General features: G+C 37.8%; 1 protein-coding gene and 1 non-coding gene across 9 annotated transcripts in view; both read left to right on the forward strand.

The window, feature by feature from the left end:
* NXPE3 (neurexophilin and PC-esterase domain family member 3) overlaps positions 1 to 24,319 on the forward strand; it is a 92,906-nt gene extending 68,587 nt beyond the window's left edge. For 5 of the 8 annotated variants that reach the window (XM_074301067.1, XM_074301066.1, XM_074301068.1 and 2 more), the window contains 11 exons: positions 16,590 to 16,729; positions 17,384 to 17,414; positions 17,534 to 17,643; positions 17,739 to 18,571; positions 19,588 to 19,693; positions 20,129 to 20,275; positions 20,498 to 20,561; positions 21,274 to 21,443; positions 22,065 to 22,175; positions 22,306 to 22,473; positions 22,970 to 24,319. In XM_074301067.1, coding sequence (XP_074157168.1) covers positions 16,590 to 16,729; positions 17,384 to 17,414; positions 17,534 to 17,643; positions 17,739 to 18,571; positions 19,588 to 19,693; positions 20,129 to 20,275; positions 20,498 to 20,561; positions 21,274 to 21,443; positions 22,065 to 22,175; positions 22,306 to 22,473; positions 22,970 to 23,023 — 1,934 coding nt within the window. In that variant the 3' untranslated portion in view covers positions 23,024 to 24,319. Of the gene's footprint in view, positions 1 to 13,733; positions 14,218 to 16,589; positions 16,730 to 17,383; positions 17,415 to 17,533; positions 17,644 to 17,738; positions 18,572 to 19,587; positions 19,694 to 20,128; positions 20,276 to 20,497; positions 20,562 to 21,273; positions 21,444 to 22,064; positions 22,176 to 22,305; positions 22,474 to 22,969 lie in introns of those variants that run through there. The other 3 variants (XM_074301072.1, XM_074301070.1, XM_074301071.1) reach the window with 3 other exon arrangements.
* LOC141565256 (small nucleolar RNA SNORA2/SNORA34 family) lies at positions 16,270 to 16,404 on the forward strand. The gene has a single exon (XR_012488933.1). It is a non-coding gene; the product is annotated as a small nucleolar RNA SNORA2/SNORA34 family (small nucleolar RNA).
* Positions 24,320 to 25,023: the final 704 nt, after the last annotated feature.

The raw sequence follows: 25,023 nt of genomic DNA on the forward strand, positions 1-25,023 counted from the left end.
TATGTAAAATAGGTATACAAATCAAACATTTACTGATAATTTTGCTATGTCCACATTCAGTTACATGATTCTAAATGAAGTTGTGACCATAGTTAAGAAGCTTTGCTCTAGCTCATCTGGACCTATTTACTTGAATCCTTTTAGTGTTTTTTTGCTTTTGCTCTACTTAATTTTTGGTTTCAAGAACCTATTAGTTATACTTATTATTTCCTTTCAAGCCCAAGGGTTATTTTTCTTAGCAAAGAACACAAGCAAAATAAACACTGATTAGCCCTCCTGGTTCTCTGTTGTCAGTTATCATTGCCCATTCATTCCAAGCTGCAGCCTTTGATCTTTTCCCCAATATAAATAACTCTTCTTCCTTCAAATGCCCATTTTGTTGTTAGAACACTTTCCATTTTTATAGCTGTTTTTGTTAAATAATGAATTCTTCCCCCAATAATTGGGAATTTTGGGTTTATCAAAGACTAGGTTACTATTCTCATTTACTTCTGTATGTTATGTAGAATCTATTCCACTGTACTCTATTTCTTATCTTTTTTTTTTTTTTTTTTTGACTTTTAGGAATTTTATTCTGATTTTTAACTGGAGACTTCAGATTTATTTGTTTGGTTTTTTTTTCTAGTTTCTGGTGTGGTTGTTGTTGTTGCATATTCAATTGACTGATCTGCTCTTTTTCTCTTAGATTGATATAAACATGTATAGATGTAAGTTTTCCCCTGAGTATTGCTTTGGCTGTACCTCACAAATTTTGGTATGCCATTTCATTCATGTCTTTATCCTTAATTAAATTATTAATTGTTTCTATGATTTGTTCTTTGATGTTATTTGGATTAGATTATTTTAATCCATATTTCCAAGGCCCTGCATTGAATTGAATTTAACTTAATAATTGCATTATGGTTTGAAAGGAACATATTTCATATTTCTGCTTTTCTGTGAGGTTTTTTTTTGCCCTACAATTCTTAATATGATTGTTTCTCTATGTATTTTCTAGGGAAGTTGTTTTTTCCTGAGATATTTCACATTATTCATTTTTTTTAATCTTTTGGCTTTCTTTTATTATTTCTTAATATCTCATGGAGTCATTAGCTTTCAATTCTAATTTTTAAGGAATTATTTTCTTTGGTAAGGTTGTGTAACTTTATTACCATTTGGCCAATTCCGCTTTTTAACAAGTTTCTTTAATATTTTTGTGCCTCTTTTTACTAACATTATTTTTTCCACAATTTTCTTGCATAAGGCTTATTTCTTTTTCTTTTCTCTTTTAACCATTTTCTCTAGTATTCTTACTTGATTTTAAAAATCATCTTTGTGCTCTTAAAAAAAACAACAAACTCTTCCTTTAGTTCTCCTAGGAATTTTTGTTGAGCTTGTGTCTAATATGAATTTTTCTTTCAAGCTTTTCTTTTAGATGTTTTCAAATCATTCTCTTCTGAGTTTGTCTTGAGCTTCCAAGTTGTCAGTAAATTTTTATGGTCAATTCTATTTTGTTGTTGTTATTTGCTCATTTTCCCCCCTAGCTTGTTTCTTTGGACTTTATGTTAGAGATGGAATCTGCTTATCCCTGGGGAAGATAACTAATCTGGCCTTTTATGTCCTGATGTTGCTTTCACAACTGAGTCTGGAGACCTATAAGATTTGGGCTTTTAAAGAAGTGTGATCTGGGGAGAGGTCTGCCATTATCCTCCTGTTCTTTGGTTCTTATCTGGGTAGGGTCCATACTCCCTCATGACTTCATCTGCTTCTCTCTGAACTGGAATTGTGACAGAATCTCCAAATGGTGTCTGATACTTCCTCCCATGCTAACACAGATATCCCCTGGGATCTCTTTATGAGAAAGTGTTCAGTCCCTTTACTGTCTCCCATTGCCACCTCTACTGCTGCACCTCCAAAGCTTATATAGCTGGTGCCATTTCCACCGTACTAGATATTTGGATAGCCTCCATCATAGTGTCTGTAGACTTTCATTTATGTCTTCCTAAGTAGACCTTTATTTATGTCTTCCTAAGGTGGTCTGGGATATAAAAGTGAATGACTATAATTTTTTTGTTGACTTTTCTGCATAGAATTTGGTTAGATGCATTTTAAAAAGTTGTTAGAGAGGGTGTATTGGGAAAGCTTGGGAAAAATACTGTTCTCACTCTGCCATCTTGACTTCACTCCCAATATTTGGTTTTCTATTTCTATTTGAATTAGATAGTATTAGTCTAGACTACTATATGAAAAAGTTATACATTCAGCTTTCTTTGGCCCCTACCTTGCAATGTGAGCATCATCAGTTTTATCTAGCACTTCTCAGCTTCCAATCTGTGGTTATTTCTTCCATTTGCATGGAAGATGACTTGAACTTCACCTCCACTTACACTTGGAGATGAAACCTCTCAAATTAGGGCAGTATTGTAACTCAGAACACTGGCTCTGCACGGGTATAAAGTTCACCCACTCATGTAAACAGCCCAGGACAGACCAGAGCAGCCAGCCTCTGGGTCAGCTGTGGAACCGGTAAGTCCCAGGGTTTTATAGGGAGGGGAAGTGTCTCAGGATGATTGCTTTTCTATTTCTGATGTCAGAGTTAGGGTGAGGCTGGGGAGTGGTCAGGAAATGGCACCTGACTAGCAATCATGAAATATTTAAGGAAGATTTCAGAGAAGGAATGCAGTGTGGCTTTAGCAAAGATAGCCTAGTGCAAGAAAATTGTTCACCCTCCTATCCCCCAGGAGAGATTCTTCTCCCACCCTCCAATAAACCCCCTACAACATTGCAATTGTCAATTCTCTTTACCAGTGACCTGATTCATCATAGGCTTATAAATATAGAAATGGAAGGGACCTCAGAATACATCTAGTTCAATCTCCTCATTTTATCGATAAGCAATGGAGGCCAATGGCAGTTAAGTGACTTACTCTAGCCCATGCATGAGGTAATGTCACAGATGGAATTGAAACTAGCTCCTCTGATTCCAGAGTCAGTTATGAAACAGGTAATCCACTTCTAAAATAACTCAAAACTAAAGTAAATACTTTTACATGATTATATTATAGAATGATAGTTTGGAATGTGAGCTTAGAGATCATGTCAAGTATTGTAATGTGATTAGTGATTGGATTTGCTATCAGAGGAATTGCTGACTTTTAGTCCCTCTGCTACTTAACTGCTTGTGTGATATTGGGTAATTTTCTTTTCCTTTCTGGGCCCCATTTCCTTATTTGTAAAATGAAGGTGTTGGATTAGATAATGTCCAAAATTATTTCCAGCACTGAATCTGTTATCCTTGTCCAACTTCCCTCTTTAAAGATGAAGAAACCGTTTTAGACAGGTAGAGTCACTTGCTGTCAGTGAATAAATTGTCTGGAAAAAGAAATCTGTCATAATCTTTAAAATATTGTGATTTTATTTTAAAGATAAATAACCACACTATTTATACTAGTTGCCTCAAGATAACGGAGTGATGAGCTGATGGTGGGGCATCTTATTCCATTTAACTAATGTTTATCTTATTGCTAGAGATTGAAGCTTATGGTTAAAAAAAAAAAAAAAAGATAACATGATGTGGAAATTCTTCAAGAAGCATAAATTGCTATGTATATGTGAACGCACATACTGAGATGTATATGTATATATTTTATCTCAATCAATCAATAAAAACCTTTATGTACCTATTCTATGTGTGCACTGAACTTGGAATCATCTTTATAAATTCAAATCTGGCCTTAAACACTTACTAGCTGAGTGACCCTGGGCAAATAGACAACCCTGTTTGTCTCAATTTGTTCATCTGTAAAACTTGGAGAAAGAAGTGACAAGCCATTCCAGTATTTTTGCCAAGAAAATCCCAAGTGGGATCAGGAAGAGTTGGAATTGATTGAACATATGCATGTACCCAGTACTTATAAATGAAGGTTATTATTAAATATATTCAACGTGAATTAGTTTGTTTTCCTAAATCAAAATTTTTTCCTTAGTTAAGAGAGGAGGTCTAAACCCATGACTGAGAGTTTTAAATGATTTCTTTTTTATTTTTATTTTTTCTTTTTTGAGGCTGGGTTTAAGTGACTTGCCCAGGGTCACACAGCTAGGAAGTGATAAGCCTCTGAGATCACATTTGAACTCGGGTCCTCCTGAATTCAAGGTTGGTCCTCTATCTACTCCGCCACCTAGCTGCCCCTAGAATGATTTTTAAGAGAAGATGTAAGTTATTTTAGAATGTTTTTGAATCTCAATTATTAGTGCCTAGAGCATTGGTCTTGGAAGTCAGAAAGCTACATTCAGCTCCTATTTTTGATAGATACTGGTTGTGACTCTATGGTGATCCTTTTCCCCGGGGGGAATTTTCTAATTAAATTGCAGAGTAGCTGCAGATTTGTATTGGTAGAAGTATCTTTATTAGTAATCCCATACATCAATAATCATATACCAAAACCAAAAAATTATAGTTTGCTAATACAAGTGCAGGTAAGGGAGTTGTATCCAGAAGGGGTAGGATATAGCTAGCTAGTGTGATTTCAGGAACTCTGTGAAGCCTTCTTCGCAGTAACTTCATTCCCTGATAGCTTGTAGTCACTCTGAAACTTTCTTTGGGAGATTTACTTGATTGTGCACAAGTGAAGGTCATTGAGTAAGCTGTTTGAAAACACAAATACTTTATTCTTTTTGTTAATTAATTATGATTTTTCTCCTGCCTGCCTCTTCCCACAACTGAATAAAAATGGAAAAGGAAAAACAAAGCTTCTTATAACAAAAACACATAGCCAAGCAAAAAAAATTTCCCATTGTCCATATCTATGTCTAAAACTGTCTCTTACTTTCTCTTGAATCTGTCACGTATGTAGGTGGTGAGAAGTCCAATTCTTCAGTTCTCTGGAATCAAGTTGGTCACTGCAATAGCCAAAGTTCTTAACTCTATTAAAGTTGTTGTTTTTATCAGGTTGTTATAGTTCTGCTTACTTTACACCACTCTTCTCAGGTTTATCTGAAATCATCTCTTTCATCATTTCTTATGGCACAACAGTATTCCATCTCCCAATTGATGGATATTATCTTATTTTTAAGTTTTTTGTAGTCACAAAAATTGTTGCTATATTTTTGTGCATATGGATCATTTCCCTTTGGGGTATAGTCTTGGTCTTGGTATATCTAAATCAAGGAAAATTTTAATTACTTTTGTTCCATATTGCTTTGCAGATTGGCTAAACCAATTTATAGCACTGCTAATAATGCAGAATGTACTTGCTTTTCTATAGTTACTCCAACATTTATCACTTTCTTTTTTTAAAAAATCATTTTTGTTAATCTGGTGGCATAAGGTAGAACTCTGGATTTGTTTTAATTCCACTTTCTCTAATGATTAATGATGGATATTTTTTCATATGGCTATTGATAGTTTGGATTTCTTCCCTTGAAAACTCCCTTGAAAAACTTCCTTGAAAATAGGCTGATATTTCAGGTTGAACTTCTGCAATTATATCAGATAATTAGCTTTTCTTTACTGGCAGCTCTAGGAGGAAAAATATAGTTCCCACCAGCATGGTGGTAAGTAGGAACAAAAAGGAAAATAGAGTTGATATGTAAAAAAGGTAATACAGAAAAAGCATAATAATAACTATAATGTCAAGATCTAAAGGACATCTAGAGTTTGAGTCTGAATGAGTAGAGAAATGTAAGAAATACCAAATAGGAGTAAGATGGAGTAATGAATGGAGCATCAAGTAGACTTGGAATCAGAAAGATCTGAACTTAAATTCTGTCTTATATCCCTTCTAGCTCTAAATTAGTCATCAAATCTTTTCATGCCTTAGTTTTCTTATATGTCAAATGAGAAGATTGGATTCTCTGCTTTCTATAGTCCCCTTTGGCTCTATAATACTGTATGATCTCAAGGCAAGTTATATTCACCAGATATTAGGCATCATTTTTGATCAGGGACCATTCGTGGAATATGAAAAACCAGGAACAAAGTACAGAGAGCATTAGGAGCTGTAACTAGTTAGCCAATCATGGGGCTAGGAAATAATGAGTAAACAAGGAAACATGAGCATGGATTCCATGAAGCACCCAAGTAGCAGAATGATGCTTTATTTACATAAGGACTATATAGAGTAATTTTTTCACTAAGCCTTCCTTACTCACATAGAGTTGCTGAACATCAGCTGGTGCTGGCAGGGTGGGAAGGTTGTAGTGAGTAGCATGAGTAGCAAGGTGTGTGTGTGTGTGTGTGTGTGTGTGTGTGTGTGTGTTGTATGTAGGTGTGTGTATAAGATAAAAATGGAAAACTTAGGAAAGATGAGATACTGAAGACAAACTTAACCTTTACCTTCTTAGTACTGGTAACAATAATAGTAAAAGTTGGCATCTCTATGGCCCTTTCCAATTACCAAGTGCTTTTATATACATGATTTCCCTGATTTTTCAAAATACCTCTGTGAGATACTTTAGTATAATTATTATCCCCGCCTTAAAGAAAAAGAAATTGAGGCTCAAGGAAGCTTTTTGATTACTCTAAAGCCATAGAACTATAATAACCACTTTTATGTGGTATCTAAAAACTTTCAAAATCTTTTGTTATATCATCTCAAAGAGCTTTCCAATAACTATGAGGTAGATGATATCATCCCTATTTTATAGATAGGGAAACTGAGGGTCCATGCCTACACAACTAGTAAGTATAAAAGGTAGAATTTGAAACCATGCCTTCTTGACTCAGGCCCAGTACATTATCTACTTGTTTTCCCAAGACGGGATGGGTGGAGAGGATCATAGGAAGGGGGCTGTAATCTGCATTAATGGAGGGAATATACACACAAGTGAAATCATGTCTCTTGGACCCAGTGAACACTATAACATATATAAACTAAAGACCAGGAAGCATCCAAATGAAGAGTAAAGGATTTGCTACATTGCTTTATATACAAGCTCAGGAAATATACAATAGAAAGAGCTAGTCATAGAAGATAGATATGTTCTTTTATTTAGAACATTTCACAGTAAACTCTAAATATTAGCTCATCAGGAGCCTTATCCTTTTCTTCTTGCCCCCCAAGTCTTCTCATATCTTATGCTCCTCTTCCCCATCCTCATTACTCCAGTGACACTAACCTCTTGGCTATTCCATATACTAGCACATCATTATTTCTCAGCTCCAAGGGATCTTTCTGGCTTTCCCTCATGACTGGAATTTTTTCCCTCCTCATTGCTACCTCTTGGTTTCCTTCAAGTTTCAACTTAAATTCCGTCTTCTACAGGAACCCTTTCCTGATCTTCCTTTATTTTAGTGTCTTTTGTCTTTGGAGATTAACGATCTCCAATATATTCCATATATATGTATATATATTTGTACCTTTGTATATTGTCTCCCCTATTAATCTGTGAGATCTTTGGGAGCAGAGATTGTCTTTGCCTTTCCTTGTGTCCCTTGATCTTAACAAAATGCTTGGCAAAGAGTTAATGCTAATAAGCTAATTAGTCTCCAGAGGAGTGTGACTAAGAGGTCTTTGAGATAAAGGGACCATTTTTAGATGGTTTAGATGGAATGTGGTTATCTAGTCATACCCTTTCCTTTAATAGGTGAGTTAACCAAGGCCCTGAGAATTCAGCAATTTTCGGAACAATATAGGTAGGAAGTGCCACAGCCGAAAAATGAATCCAAATCCTCTGACATCAGATCCAAAATGTTTTCTATTGTATCAAGTTGTAATATTGATTGAATGAAATGGAGCTGTTTAAACTGAATAACAGATTTAGTGGGAATGTGACAGCTTTTTCCCCATAGATAAAAGGAATGTGAGAAGGAATAGACATGTCTCCATGGCCTCAGAAGGCAGAACTTGGAGCAATGGGTGCAAAGAGACAAATTTACATTTAACATAAGAAAATATTCCCTGACAATTAGAACTAATAGTGGGATGGGCTGCCTCTTGGGAGATAGAGTTTTTTGTCACTAGAGGTCTTTGACAAGAAGCCAGATGATCCCTTATAATTTATACTGTAGATGGAATTCATGTTCAAGAATAGATTAGGCTAATTGACCTCTTTCAACTCTGAGATTCTAAGATTAATTTATTGCTGTATTGGCCAGATGGAATATTGTGAAGCAACCATGAAGTAATGGTAGCAGCACCACTTACTTCTTGGACTGAACCAGATACATAGTTTATTTGGATCATGTAGCCATGGAACCTAATGAGGAAAAATAACATTTATTTCTTCATGCACAAAACTTACCTCCTTGGAATTTAATGGATTTTAGAACTGCCTAGCAAATTGAGCTTATAAAATGAGCAATCTTCCCTTGTTTGGATCTTCTTCATATCCTCTCCTACAAAGAAGGGCTATTGAGACATTTTCATGAACCCTTGAAAAGTTATTATATCATAGTTATGACCAAATAAACCAAATAAACTACAGATAGACAGTTCTTGCTTTATATAAGTAGACTTTTCCATAGATCTCTATGTAAAGTGATTTTTATATAATGCAAATTTACCCCTATTGGTCCACTTTATTTAGCCTCTATATCAATGAAATGAACAAAATAATACCTTTATGCAAGTCATAAAATGTACCAAAATGAAGATATATTAAATACTATACCATGATAATAAACAGATATGAAATGAGAGGCAAAGTTAATGATTTAGAGAGCCTCAATTACCTATTTTAAAACTTCTTAAAAGCAGTGTGCAGAATACTGTATAGTAAAGTTAACAGGTGTGCTGCCCCTTGCTCACCTCCTGCATCGAGCCTTTATCACAGGCCTATATACCTTTTTTAATGAAACTATGAAGAAATTTTTGGACAGTGTCTCTTTTTTCCCTTGTATATCTGACCATAGCAAGCAATATTATCCTCAAGTAGTCTGTAGACTTTTAAAAATTTAGGAGTATTCTTTCAGAATTCTTTACATAAAGCTGAATTTGTATAATGTTAATTTATGTAAAATGAGAAATGTCTGTATATAGTATTATATCTTTGTATGCCTAAGTAGGAATATACCCTTTCACTTTATAATAACAACTCAAAATGAATGTTTTGATATAAGCCAACCTATTGTTAATTCAATTATATAATGGAGATACTAAATGGCTTCAAAATTTATTCATGGAGGAAAGAACTAGATTGGAAAAATATACTGGAAAGCTGTACTACTAACTCTAGCCACCAGTTGGCATTCATGTTTTGCTGCAGCAAAGAGCATGCAACAAAAGACATCAAAAGGATTTGCTTCAGTCTCTTGTTTGGGCTAGTAACCTATCATCCTTGCCAAAGAAGCAGATGATTTAGCTTTTATAAAGTACAAATATCTTTTGCTAACCATGATATAAACTGTGATATCAGATATTTTACTAATTCACTTTTCTTTGCTGAATCAATATCAGTTAACATTTATAAATAAATGCTCAAACGACTTTGAATAGAATGTTCTGAGTAACCAAAAGTATCTTTTTGTTATTGTATATTTGACTGTTTATGCCAAAAATTTGAGATTTTCTTTGATTAGATTCTTTGTGTTTTTTTGTTTGTTTGTTTGTCGAATTCCACATATACTACAATTTTGAGACATGCTTTTTTATAAACCAAGTAGTATTTTGGGAGGGAAATTTTATTTTTGAGGAAAAGCAAATTTTGAATATCAAACATATCTTTGGATGGGACAGCTTTTGTCCTGTAGATGAAGGAACCTCACTGGAGGGAGGAGGAATAAACATATCCTCCTTGGCCCCAGAGTACTGGAATAAGAACAATGGCTGAAGAGATAAATTTGGATTTAACAAAAGGAAAAATTTGCTGATAATTAGAATTGTATTAACTGTGGAATGATCTGTTCTTGAGAAGACTCCCTATAACTGGAAGTTTTTGAGGAGAAGCCAGATTATCCCTTATAGGGTATAGATGGAATTCATGTTCAGAAATAGGTTAGTCTGACTACTGAGGTGGTCTATTCTATTAAATACAATGTGTTAATGTGTAAAACAATTAAAAATGAAAGTACTAAATGTTTTATTTGGATTCTTTCTGGATTCTTAATTTCTGTTTTGTTTCCTAGGCTAACAATATATGAATATAAAATATGTACATTGAGTGAATACCATTGAAATTTATAGTGAAGTCTACAAAAGTAGCTTAGTAAAATTATGTAATACTACATGTATTTTGCATGCATCTCTTTCAGATTTTTACCAAGATGAACAAGAATTGGGTAAGGGAAGTATGAAAGAATCACAAAAGCAATATGATGAAGGACATGAGAAATGAGGAAATACAGGATGTCCTAAAAGTCTTAATATAATTTTAAACTTTTAAGGTTTGAAACTGCTCTAGGACTCTTGGGATAGCCTATATTTACCTTGCAAAAATTCTCTTTTATTCTTTTAAGAGACACTTCTCATCTAGTTGTATAGAATGGCAGCTTGAATGAAGCTTTTGTAGCTCCAAGTCCTAAGACATGGGATTTTTTTCACAATAACTTTGAGACTTGTGGTGCAAATATATTTATCCTCATTTTGTAGATGTGAAAACTGAGGAGGGTGGAATGACTTCTTCACGCTAATAAACCTTAGCTCATGTGAAAACTGGGATTCAAACCCAGGAATATCTTATTTCAAATCCAGGACTTTTTTTTTTTTTTTTTTCAGAACACTTCATAGTTTACAAAGCATTGCTGTCAGTTTATCATTATTCACTGATTTAGTCTTCAGGCTCTTGCAATCTGACTGGTGACCTACTTTACTGAAGCTGCTCTTAATCATCTGGAGTGGCTATGATGATGGTCTCTGTCTTCCTGACCAACATTTTACAGTGATGAATATTTCTGGATACTTTTTAGCCTTTTGGTTTCTATGAAATTGTTCTCTCTTGGGCTTTATCCTATGTCTTGGATAGTCCTCCTCTGCCTACATGGCTGATTTATCTTTTTTCTTCCACTCTCTAAATAGAAGATTTTATTCTCCTCCTAATTCTGTTCCTTTCTTTCTGCAGTGGAAAATCATCCACCCTCTATTGTAGGCTAATCTAGAAGTCTGCTTTCCCTGGAGAGGAAACCTATCACAACATCACTCTGGAGTATCCATCTCACTGTAAAATATGTTAGTCTCTCTGCTCCCCTCCCCCCTTTTCTCCCCACGTGAGTTTCTCATAGAGCCTTCATTTTGTGGAAGGACCTGGTCCTGATTATTTTCATTCTCCTCCCACGCTTGCTCCAGACTTTCTAGACTTCAAAACCATGCTCTTCCCATCGTACTTTCGTTTTCTTTCCATCTAATTTATAAAGTCTTTTGGCACAATATTCATCCAATTGGAGCTTAATAAATGCTTGTTCCTTCTTTCGTTGATTTTTCTGTGTGTCTTCTAAGAATATAGCTCTTTGAGGGCAGAGAAGATTTCTTTTTGCTATTGTATCTATCCCCAATGCTTAGCCCAGTTCTTGACACATGGTAAGTACTGAATAAATGCTTTTTTTTTTTGGTCCCATCTTCTTTCCTTCCCTTTTTCCCCTTCCTTTCCCTCCTTTCTCCCTCCCTCCTTCCTTTCCTCCTGCCTTCCTGCAGCTGTCAAGCCTAACGAGCATCCAGAGACTGAAGAGACTCACTCTACTCTTTCCTACTTATATACCTCCACTTTATCCTTCACACAGGTACTTGGCCATTGATCTCCACCAATGAGGAGAGTCCTATAACAATAAACTTTGGGGACTTGGGTTAGTCATTTAAAAACATCATTCAGAGAAGGGGTTCCAAGACTTCACCGGACTGCCAAAGGGGTCCAGGACACAACAAAGTTTCAGAACCCCTGCTCTATATAGTCTCATTTTTTCCAGTCTGTTCTACTTCCTCCCTCCCTCTGCCTGTCTCTTTCTGTCCTTGATAATCTCATCTGCTCTCCAAGACTTCAGTGATTTCTTCTATGAAGATGGTGTTTCTTTTTCATTCTAATACAGTAAACATTTACTACTATTTTCAAGATATTGTGCTGCTCAGTAGGTTTATAAAGACCAATATAAACTGTCCCTTCCCCCCTCTCCCAGTCTGTTTATCTCCCATATTTTAGTCATCCAGGAGCAAAACTTTTGTTTCTTTTCAACTCTCCTCTCGCTCCCCACCCCCACCTCTTCTCATATTGCATATTTATAAAGTGCTTAGCACAGTGCCTGACACATGGAGGGAGATATAAAAATGCTTATTCTATTGTCTTCCAGAAACTTCATCCAGTCAATTGCTAAATCCTGTTGATTCTGTTTTCACATCTTTCCTCTACTCATTTATTAGGACTACAGTCTCCTAGTGTAGGCCCTTATCACTTTAGGATTCAACTATTGTACTAGCTGTGGAGACTAAGTCTACACTTTCTCCCTTTCCCCCTAATAAAAAAAAAAAACAAAAAACAAAACAAACAAACAAAAAAAAACTACCATGGACTCTCCATCCTTTTTAGGATCGAATGTAAACTCTTCACCCTCTTATTGCAGCTCCATGATCCAGCATCAGCCGTCTTTTCAGTCTTTATTGGGAATTATTCTTTATTTTAATCACTGCACATCTCAGTCTGCTTCTGTGGCGCCCCACCCCCGTCTTATTCGGTCCCGCTTTCCCTCCAGAATTTCGTTCAGGCTGTTTCTAAAGGCCCGAGGACTCTACCAGGTACAGAATTTTTTCCTCTTAACTATGGCCCAGTTCGGATGCCACATTGTCCATGACAGTCTTTTCCGGCCCCCTAGAACGTGTCGCAGTCACACCTTACTGACATCGGATGGATTTGTGTACGCGTCTCGGTAGGTTAACTCCTCCACTGTAGGGACATGGTTAATACTTTAATACAATCAATCGAACGAAAAGCATTTGTCAGACTCGGGCAGAAAGTCAAACTCAGGGCTGAGCGTTGCGGATTAAAAAAAAAAAAAATCCCCGACCCTAAGAAATTCTCTTTCTAGTGGGAGAGTCAATTACTAGATATAGGATTTATAAAGTAGTAAAAGGATACTCTCAGTAAATCAAATCCCGGGTGGGGGGAGGCGAGCTAATCTCAGTGAGGAGGGAGCGCGCACGGGGAGTGCGCGCGGGGACTGAGGAAATGAGTCCTGTTAAAGGTGGGATCAGAACTGGAACTTGGAGGAGCTCTGGAAAACGACGGCAGAGGTGAGGGGTCAGCTGTGCCCAGAGCCGAGCGGCGGCGGGACGGATGCTCCCGGAATGAGTTCCCAGTCGGCCTGGCACAAGGTGGGCCGGACCTGCTCAGGGCTCCTACGGCTGCGGGGAGAGCCGAGTGGAGCGGACAGCTCTGGGGCTGAGCGGGGCCGCCAGACAGCAGGAGAGAAAGTCGAGTCGCTGTCTCAAGCCTCGCCACTGCAAACTGCCCTGCCCAGTTCCAGTTTGGGAGTGCGCGCCAGGAGGGCAGGGGAGCGCACCTGGAGCCTAGGAAAAGGGGAGAAGGGAGTCAGTGGGGGCGGGGAGGCAGGTGGAGGTCAAAGGCACTTTCTGCACTGAAGCGAAGAGGAGCAGGGCTGGGCGGGGCCCCGAAGGGGCGGGTCAGGGAGGGGGAAAGGACAGATGAGGGCGGCGGGGGGGGGGGGGGAACATTGCCTCATCCTGTACATTTTACGGGAAACTTACAATGCATCCGGAGGAGGAGCCACCGGGCTGTCGTACCGCGCGGCCGCCCAATGGGCAGACGCGTCTGGGCTAGCCCGGACGCCCCTCCCCCACTTCTCGGCCCTCCGCCCGGCTATATACCGGGAAATTCTCGGGCGCGCCCAGCCCCGCCGCTCTGTCTTAGTGCTCTCCGCGTGGAGACTGCGCGCGTAACCTCAACTAGCACCCGGCGCAGCTCCACACCGCGTCTGCGGCCTCATTGGTGCCGGGGGTGGTGCGTGGGAAAGTGGCTGGTAGGGGCCCACACCGGGAGCGACCCGTGGTCTGCCCGCGAGCATGATCGTGGACAAGTTTCAGGAGGACGGCCGCGGCGGGGAAGGCCTGTTGGACGGCGCGGCCGGAGAGGGGGGTCTCATGACCAGTCCCCTTAACCTGGCCTATTTCTACGGAGGTTCGCCCCCGTCTGCCGCCGTGGGGGCGAGCGAGGCCAGCTTTTCGTCCGGCCACTCGACGCCGGGCTCCCCGGGCTCCGACTCCTCCGAGTTTTCTTCCTCTTCCTCGGTGTCCTCGGCCTCCCCCGGCAGCGCCCCGGGAGAGTCCCGGAGCAGAGGGGGTCCCCGCGCCGACCGCGTGCCAGGTAGCCTGCGCCCCCGTGACCCTGAGACTGCGCCCCCTCCCTGCGGGCCGTCGGGGGGAGAGAGAGCGGGGCTCGAGACTCGAGAACTCGGGGTTCGGGGGGGGGAGATCTATAAATCTTCTGACTTGGGGAAACTGAGTCCAGTGCAGGGGAAGGGACAGGCCGAGCTAGCGAAGCCCGCCTGGTTGTGTTTTTCACTATTTCGAGCCCGTGAGGGTCTTGTGCTTTTGAGTCGTCATAAAAATACATAGGTACAACGTTTATATGGCACAGAGCCATATAGAGCAAGGAGATAAAGGAATACTGTACTGCATGTAAACTTGGGATGTGATCCCGACAGACAGGCATTATTCTGGCTTGAATTCTGGTAACGCCAGTTAAATTGATATTTACTCAGTAATAGAGCGACTTGCGATTTAAACGGTTCTCTTTCTTTTAATTACGAATTAGATCTACAGTGTTTTCCTCAACCTGTCAGCCCCCTGGTAATAAACCAGTTCAGTTTAATTTTTGTTTTCTTAATGAAACTGGTTTTTATTGCTTTGGGGAAAGAGGTCGGGAGGTGATAGCAAGTGTTTTTTCTAGGAGAATTAAAAACGTAATGTCATTCTTATTCTTTGTAACTATGAAAATTGCTGGGTTTTAAGAAACTTATTTTGAGTGTTTTCCCTCTTTCTTGCTGGCTTTATAATTTCTTTTGAAATTTTTCACTTGGAAGTCATGTTTTTAAAACCACTCAGTTGACTTATTTTAATAAATTATGGCTACTCATTAAATGTATGTCTTGGAGATTATCTAGTCCCCATTTTACAGATGAGGAAATGGAGGCCCACTTTGGAATGCGTACAAATTAAGATATCTGTGCCTTCTTCCCCTCCCCCCAATATCTTCTAATCCAGTTCCATTACTCAACTAGGCAATACTGATAGGAAGAATATGAATAATTGGGGTTTGAAATTTAATATTTTTTTCTTGACTGTGGTCTAGATCACTAGTTTCCTTTTTCAATTATGTAATCACAAAAATGCTTTTAAGCCAAATTTTTTCTTTCCTTCTTTCCCCTCTTCAAATCAAGTGCCTAAAATGTTCCACTTCCTGGCTTTTTGGCTTGTTTATTTAATGAACAACAGATCTAAGAGGTTATGATACAAGTGGTCATAAGTGGAACGCTGAACTCATCTCTGTTTCTAACATTGTCAAGTTTTGGCAGAAGTTCCAAAACAATAATTTCCTTTTTACTAGGAAGACCAACAGATGGTTCTGAAAATTTTTCTAGGAGGGGAAATCCTCAAGAGTGTGGTTTTTTTTTTTTGTTTGTTTGTTTTTTTTATATTAGTGCACAAATGCTTAAGTTTTTTGTAAATTGAGATTATTGGAAAACTTTTGTTTTTATCGGCCTTGTAGGGGGGAAATGCCAGGCATTAATCTCTAGGAGAACACAAAAACCTTTGAAAAACCCACAGGGTATCAACTAAAAAAATTGCTTTAGTCACAAGTTCATGTGATAAGGGGATAATCAATTTTTTCTTGATTTATACAAGATTAAAATTTGAGAGGCAGAGAGACACAACATACTGGTTTAAACAACCTAGATCAAGGGTTGCCACCATCCTTTTTGTGAGGGAAGAGCCATTTTTTATTTTATCAAAACTTTTGAGATTATGTGTGTGTGTGGTGTATTTGATGGTGATAGTATTGACTCAGGAGTAACAATAGCAGCTAACATTTATATGAAGTTTTAAGGCTTGCAGAATACACTTACACACATAGATGTGTATATACATGTATGTGAGTATTATACACATTTATGCACATTGTATGTTTACACACACACAAAATACATATGACACTCACTTGATCTTTACAAAAACACTGTGAAGTAGATAACTATAATCATCTCCATTTTATGGATGAGGAAACTGAGACTTAGAAGTTCTACAGTTTATCTAGGATCACATAGGTAATAGGTATAGGTGATTGTTCTGTCTTTAAAGCCAGGGGATATTTACATCAAGGGGTTTAACAGCAATGGCTTCAAGATAAAGCAGTAGTCAGGCCCTGAATCAAGGCCAATGGTTTGCTGTAACCCTTGGTTTCAAACAGGAGCCCAGAAGAATGTCTCCCCATGGTCTGTTGGCTTTTCTAAATTTGTAGTGGAAATGGCCAATTCAGTTGGAAGAGACAATTATAAAAAAGAAAGAAAAAAAAAGGAAAAGGAAAAAATGGTTTACCAGTAGGTCTTGATCTATTTTTTTCCTTAGATATTATTGCATAATAACTTTAGAGGTTATTTAGATTTATGTTTTTTAAGTTGGATACATTCAAATATAGTTTATTTTCTTTTCTTTCTTTTTTTTTTTCCCCATGAGTAGGTGAGCACCATATGGCTGGTGGAAGACAACAGAGAGGACCCTTTCAAGGTGTTCGTGTGAGAAATTCAGTGAAGGAACTCTTATTGCATATAAGAAATAATAAGCAGAAGTCTTCTACACCAGCTGTGGAGGATTTCAAGGTGATGCCTAGATTATTGTTATTTTTCCACATGGATTCTGTACATTGAATTCACTTAATAGGATGTGAGAGGGAATTTTCATGGAAGGGGGGAGGAACTGATACCTTGGTAGTAGTGAATTAGCACATTAACAATTGGAAACTAAAGTGAACCATATTCATTTAAACTTGAATTGAGACTAAGATGAAGACGAGGGATGAAGTTGTGAGGGGGTAGAAAGCAGTGGAAGATGAATATTAGTGGAATTGATGGTTGAAAACTCTAGTACTGGATTAATTATTTTTACTGAGAATTGATACTTCCATATCTGTATAAATATACTTCTCTATATGTTTAAATACTGAATGTATTTTAAAAAGCTTTCATCAAATGTCTTTTTGGTTGTGTTGTGGAGATGATGGCTTGCTAGGAAGATGTAAGCTTCCTACTACCACATTTGAAAAGTAAAGGCTCTTCTGTCTTTATTTTCAACAACTGATCTGAACTAATTCAGAAAGACTCATTATCAAGTTGTCCCTTATGTAATGTCTGTTTTGGCCATAGGAAAAAAAAACATCATAAAAAAGGCTCTTATTGGTGGAGGAAAATGCTTACACTAATATTTCTTAAACTTAAGGTATAGAAAATTAAATGTGTTTTTCTTTCTCCTTGTAGGCACAAAGTGTGACAACAGAGCCATTTGCTGGTAAGAGATTTTAGTAATATAGTGTGGAAAGGTCTTAAGAGCAAAAAAAAAAACAACCAAAAAACTTTGCCTACATCGAAGAAATTTTAAAACGACTAATTTGGAATTCTCTTTCTCAGCAGAGCTGAAGAACATATTGGCACATAGTGGGAAAAGAAAGGGGGCTGATGCTAGTTCTGATGGACCAGCTTGCAAAAGGCCAGCTGTATCTTTGCACACGCAGTTTTTGGTAAGTTATTTCATATCATCACCTGTGAAACAAGTTACCTATTAGCTTATATATATTTTGGACCAGTTTTAGATATATGATTTTCTTTTTTTCAGACACCACCCCAAACTCCAACTCCTGTGGATAGCATGGAAGATGTTCATATTAGTGAACCTAAACAGAGCAACAATTCTGATCTGCTTCAGAACATTATGAATATTAAAAATGAATCCAATCCTGTTTCTTTGAATACAGTTCAATTTAGCTGGATGAGTCCAGTGGTTCTCAATCAGAGCTCCCCTAGAGAGCAGTATCAGGATTTCCATGGAGGGCAGACTCTCACTCCACCACAGAAATACCAATCATTCCAAATGAGCAATTCCCCACAAATGATGGATCAATCTCAGATGTATCAGTTTTCTTCTCCACAGAGCCAGGATTTGCAACAGCCCTATAGTCATATTTCGGTCCCAGAATGTAGTCCATATTCTGGAAAACCTCCTTCTCCTAATTATGAACCAAACTTATTTGATGGGCAAGATCTACTCTTCTGCTCAAGCCAAAGCTTTGCATCTCTCCTAAATAGTCCTGGAGAACCAGAGAATATTGCTCTTCCCATTCAGACTTCACCCAGTGCTCAGCAGCAGCAACAACAGCAACAGCAACAACAGCAGCAGCAGCAGCAGCAGCAGCAGCATAGACACTCAAATGAGATTAACATCCAGAATTTTAACTTGGGGCCAAGCAATGCCTGTGATGTCCTGAGTGGGCAGGATCTAGGTTTAACACCTTTAAATGTTTCCCTGCCTCTCCAGAATGTGGCTGGAAATTCAATGAACACTACACAGTTAGGAAAGTCCTTTTTTCAGTGGCAGGTAGAACAAGAAGAAAACAAACTGGCTAACCTTTCCCAGGACCACTTTCTTTCCAAGGATGCAGATGGAGATACGTGAGTACAGTTTCTTATTGTACATAATTAATTTTGGCAATAATTACTAAACTAAAAATAATTTGTTAGGAGTAGGGAGCCCAGAACTCCTTTGAATGTATTTCCTTTAATAATGTAATTTGAATGTATTTGCTATTTGGGTGGTCTAGATTCCTGGTGGTCTAGAGGTTAGTGGCTATAAGAGAGTTATTAAGAATCCCCTTTAAATTGGCCACAGGTTTTAGGAGTGAAAGAATTCACTCATTCCTGAATATTAGTTGCAAAATAAAAGTTTATTGTTAGATAGAAATCGGTTTACTCAGACTGACTTAGTGGCAGATCTATGGTAAATGGAGTTTTGCATTGAGAATATAGTAATCAATGGACAGAAGGTTTTGGCGGTAAAGGGAGCTACCAAGATCCATCTGCAAAAACCTTTTAAGATGGAAGCTATTATATTGGGTCTTAGTGGGGGCTGGGGCAGCCCAAGTTGGCCCAGACCCAGTGGGAGCAGCCAGGGGCTGTCACATTTCCTATTGAAATTCAAAGGGATGCTTTTTGACCAGGATTTGTAATTGGATCAAAGGCCGCTTCTTGGAAAGATCTTATCTAAAGGAGGTTATGGCTTTCCCTGGAATCCACAGAGAATCTGAAAGGGATTACAGATCAGTAGGAAATAAGTTTCTTAAAGGGACCACAACCCGCTTCATTTAGATCCCAATATTCTTAAAGTAAACTGCCCCCTTAGAGATAGTTATCCTTGATGATCATATGACCTACTTTAAAGTAATTAAAGTATAGGTGTGTTCTGTGGATTTTTATATATTGGCTAGTACAGACTTTATCTAAAAAGCAGATTGTGTGTCCCATAGATTATTTGCTTTAGTCGGGTATTAATAAAATATCTGAAGGGATATTTATATACTGTGCTTTAGATGAATTGAGTAAGTCTGTCCATTATAAAATAGAGGGGGTAGAAAGATAAGAATCTTAAAAGAAATTTATTCTCCTCTTTTTTTCCTCCGTCTGTTCTCCAGGTTGCTTCACATTGCAGTTGCCCAGGGACGAAGGGCCCTGTCTTATGTCCTTGCAAGGAAGATGAGTGCTCTTCAAATGTTAGATATTAAAGAACACAATGGCCAGGTGAGATTCTTGTCAGGTGTCTGAAATAAATGTTGGGCTCCTGGTGGGAGGGAGATCTTTGGGTTTAAGTGCAGAACATGGTCTCTGAGCATTTACCCTTTTATGCCCAGGACCAAGTCAAGGACATTAGCCTAGGTTTTGAATAATTGCTAAGACTTAGTTGGGCTAAAGAAAAGCTGTAGAGCTGTAAAACTAGCACTTCCTTGTCTTTAAACACATTGTTTATTAATCAGCAAACATCTGCTAAACACCTACTGTATGTGAAAGACAAAAATGCAATCATTCCTGCCCCCAGGAGCTTGTTAGCAGGATTATTTATTTATTTATTTATTTTTGACAGGTGGGGAGAGGCCTCTTATTTCAAGCCATATTTCCTGTTAAAGTAATTGCTTGAGAAAAACAAACATTGACATTTTTTCCCCTCTCTGACCACAGAGTGCCTTTCAGGTAGCAGTTGCTGCCAATCAGCATCTCATTGTGCAAGATCTTGTTAACTTGGGTGCCCAGGTGAACACTACGGACTGCTGGGGAAGAACACCACTGCACGTCTGTGCTGAAAAGGGCCACTCACAAGTCCTTCAAGTAAGGAAACTATCTGGACTAGGCACTGTGCTCTGAATGGTAGAAGTGTAAGCAGTAGTATTAGTTTCTTCTCAACCTGGAGAACCTCTTTTAGACTCTTATCATTTGGTTAACCTGGGAACTTAAATTGAGTGTTTAGCATGTACTTTTATTGTACTTTATTTCCACCTTTCAAAATCTACTATTAAATATTTGCTTCTATTTTTAAAAAAAATTTTGCAGGCAATTCAGAAGGGGGCCATCTGTAGCAATCAGTTTATAGATCTGGAAGCCACCAACTATGATGGTGAGTGTAATTTAAAATTTGCAAGCTTGCTTGTTAAAGGCTGACCAGAGCTTGTGGAACTAATCTTAGGCAAGTCCTCTGCTTATTAAATAAATATTATATAAGTGAGGATGTGGACTAATCTTTTTTTATGGCATGCCAGGTACAATAGCAATAACTGCAGTTTATTAGGGTTTGGGCAGCTGGGTGGCACATACCAGTAGATAAAGCACTAGGCTTGGAGTCAGGAAGATTCATTTTCATGAGTTCAAATCCACTTCAGACACTAGCTCTAACTAGTGTATGGCAAAGTTAATTGACCCTGTTTGCCATAGTTCCTCATCTGTAAAATGAGATGGAGAAGGAAATGGTAAATCAATCCAGTATTTCTGCAAAGAAAACCCCCCCAAATGGAGTCATGGAGAGTTGGCCACAAGTGAAATGACTGAATTATAACAGAATGCTTGGCTTTTTAAAAAAATTATTATTTTTTTTTTTAAGAGACTTATTAGGAGGCAACATAGACAATAGAAATTGAGTTTTATATGCAATTTATAGAACATCTCAGTTCTGACTCTGGAAAATGACAGGGCTGGACAGTTTGACTCATTCTAATTTTGTATTCCCTTAAAACCCGGGCTTATACCATTAATTACCATGAATACCCAGAGAGTTTCCAGACTTTGGAATCAGATGAGTCGCTGCTTCATGATTTTGTGATTTCTTGCTTTAGGTCTGACTGCTCTGCACTGTGCAGTGGTGGCCCACAATGCTGTAGTTCATGAGCTTCAGAGGAACCAGCAGCATCACTCACCTGAAGTTCAAGAGCTTCTCTTGAAGAACAAAAGTCTGGTTGACACAATCAAATGCCTAATCCAGATGGGAGCCACTGTGGAAGCTAAGGTAAGGTTACCGAAGGTGCCTTGGATTGGAGGCAGGTAGCCTGGTGAAATGCACAGGGGCTGGGCAAGACTATTGACCTCTATGGGTTTTAATTACTTCTTTTATAAGTAGGGGTGGGAAGTTTGATTTAATGGCCTCTTTACATTCTCTTCCTACTGTGAAATCTAGTCCCTTGGCCTCTGACATAGAGAAAATAGGTGGTTAGTTATGACACTCAAAACTTCATTCATGAGTTTTTCCCTAAAGCTTTATGAAATGTTCCATTTGTAGTGTGTAATAACTGGGAAGATAGCAAAGCATCTTTAATTGTAGATAAATACCTCATAACATTTTTTTGTTAACTCTTAACCTTACATTACTTCTCTCTTTCCTTTTCTCTCCCAAATAGCTTAGTTCTGAATTACATTATTCTTAATGGAAAGGAAGAAAAAAAAAATCCCACTTTCTCTTGTAATTCAGCTGGAAATTTAGTCTTTATCATTCACCAGGGAAGATTGCATTTTTCATGGAAGGGATTCTTCTGAATAATGAATGTTAGGTTCCTGGTTCATGTTTGTGTTTTTTAGAAATTGGCTCACAGTATAAATGTGTTGATGTTTTTCCATTCTTTCCTTTAATTAGGATCGTAAAAGTGGTCGAACTGCACTTCATTTAGCAGCAGAAGAAGCCAACCTAGAGCTGATTCGCCTCTTTTTGGAGCTGCCCAGTTGCCTATCTTTTGTGAATGCTAAGGTAACTTTCTAAAACTTCCTTAGCAGAGAGCTGGCACATAGGAACAAACCTGACTTCAAAAAGCCTTTTGGCACTGGAGAAAAGTCCCTCTCATTGATAGATGCCTATTATTTCATTTCTTCTTCCTCAGGCTTATAATGGTAACACTGCCCTCCATGTAACTGCCAGCCTGCAGTATCGAGTGACCCAGTTAGATGCCGTCCGTCTGCTGATGAGGAAGGGAGCTGATCCAAGTACAAGGAACCTAGAGAATGAACAGCCAGTTCATTTGGTTCCAGATGGCCCTGTTGGAGAACAGGTAATAATTTAGACCTTTCGTTCATTTATATTTAAATATGTATTATGTATCTACTATGTGCAAGGTTCTATTCTAAGCTCTGATGATAGAAAAAAAAAAAAGGCAAAAGGCAGTTCCTGCCCTCAGAGGAATTTATATAGGCATTGCTGGAGACAGCAAGTAAGCATATATTGTACAAAGCAAGCTATTTATGGCATAAATGGAAAATAATTAAAAGAGGGAAAGTACTGAAATTAAGAGGTTTGAGGAAAGGCTTACTGTAGAAGGTGTGATTTTAGTTGGCACTTAAAGGAAGCGAGGGCAGGTCAATAGTTGGAATGGAGGAGGGACAGCCAGAGAAGATGTCATGTTATAAAAGATGAGAAAAGATTTATTTAGGACACTTAAAATTTATAGCTTAAATTCTTCATAAGGTATATGAGGTAGGAACTTAGTTGCATTACCTCTCTTCCTCAAAGAGAGAAATCTGATGATGCTTTTTTTTTTTCCCTCCCAGATAAGACGGATCCTGAAGGGCAAGTCTGTTCAGCAGAGAGCACCACCATATTAGCTCCATGTGACCTGAAAGTCTATAGTCAACACTCACTGTCAGTTAGGCAGTCCTGAAGTATCTGTAAATAGACCATTTGCCTTGTAAATGGCAAATGAAAGTTGTTTCTGTGAAACAAAGGCATTTAGTTCACTATTATATAGTGGGTTATGTTAAAAGAGAAAAATTTTTTAAAATTATTTCCTCTTAACGTATTGGAATTTTACATTCCCAGGTGGCTGGGAGTTAAACACTTGGACTTTTATTTTTTTAGTGGTTAAATTGACTAGAAGATTTTTTTGATTTGTTGTATGAGGCATTTATTAGTTTGTTGGTGCCAGTTTAAAAGTAGAAACTTCACAAAAAAATCAATTTTGGGAGGGGGAGGAATCAGCATTTAGAAGAAAAAAATGAACCTGAAAATATTGTGGCTGCACTTTACTTATGGTACCACACAATTAAACATGTAACATTTATATAGGTGTTCAGCCTTATGAATGATACAAACACACAAAGGTAGTTGAAATTTGCAGTATATATATTTGCTCTTTTTGTTCAAAACTAGATTAAATGTACATATGCTGCTAGACAAATGACTACCCCCAATTTTAAGTGAATAAAGATTTTTAAAAGTAATTTATTATCACTGATACATATGTAAAGAAGCTTTTGTTTTTGAACCAACCAACAAGTTTTTGTGAAGAAACTAAATGGAGTAATTGGAGCCCTTTGGAAGATAAACCATCATTTTGAATGTGATAATGTTGCCCTCATTCACCAAGCTTCTAATAATTCTGCTTATAAAACCATACTCTTGTGGAAAACATTTCTTTCCTCAAGTTTTTTTTCTCATCTTGTAGGAATGGCAAAACACCCCGATTTTTTTTTTCTCTCCTTATTAAGTGTACTCATGATAATGTATAGTCATGTTTTATATTGTATAGTGAAAAGCTTCCTATTTTATTTTTTCAGTTAATCATTAATATACTGTTAATACTGCCTGATCTCCAGGGTGGGGAATTTAACTTGTACAGCTATGATTGCACACTAATTCTTTCTAATGGATTTGATTCCTTTAAAAAAAGGATTAAAAAATGTTCTTAAATGATGGGAAACATCACATGTGACTGATCTTTGTGACTAACCTAAATCCCTTTAAAAAAGATAACTTTTGGTTTGATCACATTGTTTGACCAAGTATGTCTTGTAGACAAAAATTAAACCTTTGGTGTCAATGAATGTAGTTGTGATGCATATAGTTAAGTATACTTTGAATAACTTTGTATGAATTTAAATAAAATTATTAATTCAGTTATTCTACTGCCTTCAAAGTGTTTTCTTCTCTTGTCTGGAGGGATAGCAAAGATTTCTACTAGATTAGTTATTTAAACAGATCATTGACATTGTTGGAGAAAATGAAATATTAAATTGTCACTATTATGTCCACTCCTTATTGACTGTCAGATGCTAAATGTATATGGCAAGCAATTTGTGTTTTGGAAGTTTGTATATTAAAGTGTCTTAAATCCAGCGAGATAAGATCTTGATGAGCTTTGGATTTTTTTTTTTTTTTTTTAAGATTTTTGAATACTGTAATTTTGTTGGTAGTTGAGGAATGCTGAGAATTGGGGTTGGGGTAAAGAATAGGATGAAGTGATACACATCCATTATACCTGGGATAAAAGGATATGTATTTGAGTCAATAACAGGTAGTGTGGCATATTGTTTAGGGAGCTGGCTTTGAAACCAGGAGGGCAGGCATTTAAGTCCTGTTTCTGGCAAACCTACTTTAAGCAAGTCAGTGCTCTCAGTGATCCTAGAATACTCAAGTGCAAAAACTGCTAAGTGAGAGTTTTCTCATTCATGAGATCCTTATAACAAAGCACACTGATCCAGGCTCAATTCCTTATTAAGGCAGTAATAGATTCTTTTCCCATGCTAATGATTACCCAAAATTAGTGAGAATCTTCTACAGCATTTCCAATGTTCAGGGTAGCTGGGTGGTGTAGTAGGTAAGAATC

Source organism: Sminthopsis crassicaudata, chromosome 3 (genome assembly GCF_048593235.1).
Source record: "Sminthopsis crassicaudata isolate SCR6 chromosome 3, ASM4859323v1, whole genome shotgun sequence".
Taxonomy (NCBI): Eukaryota; Metazoa; Chordata; class Mammalia; order Dasyuromorphia; family Dasyuridae; genus Sminthopsis; species Sminthopsis crassicaudata.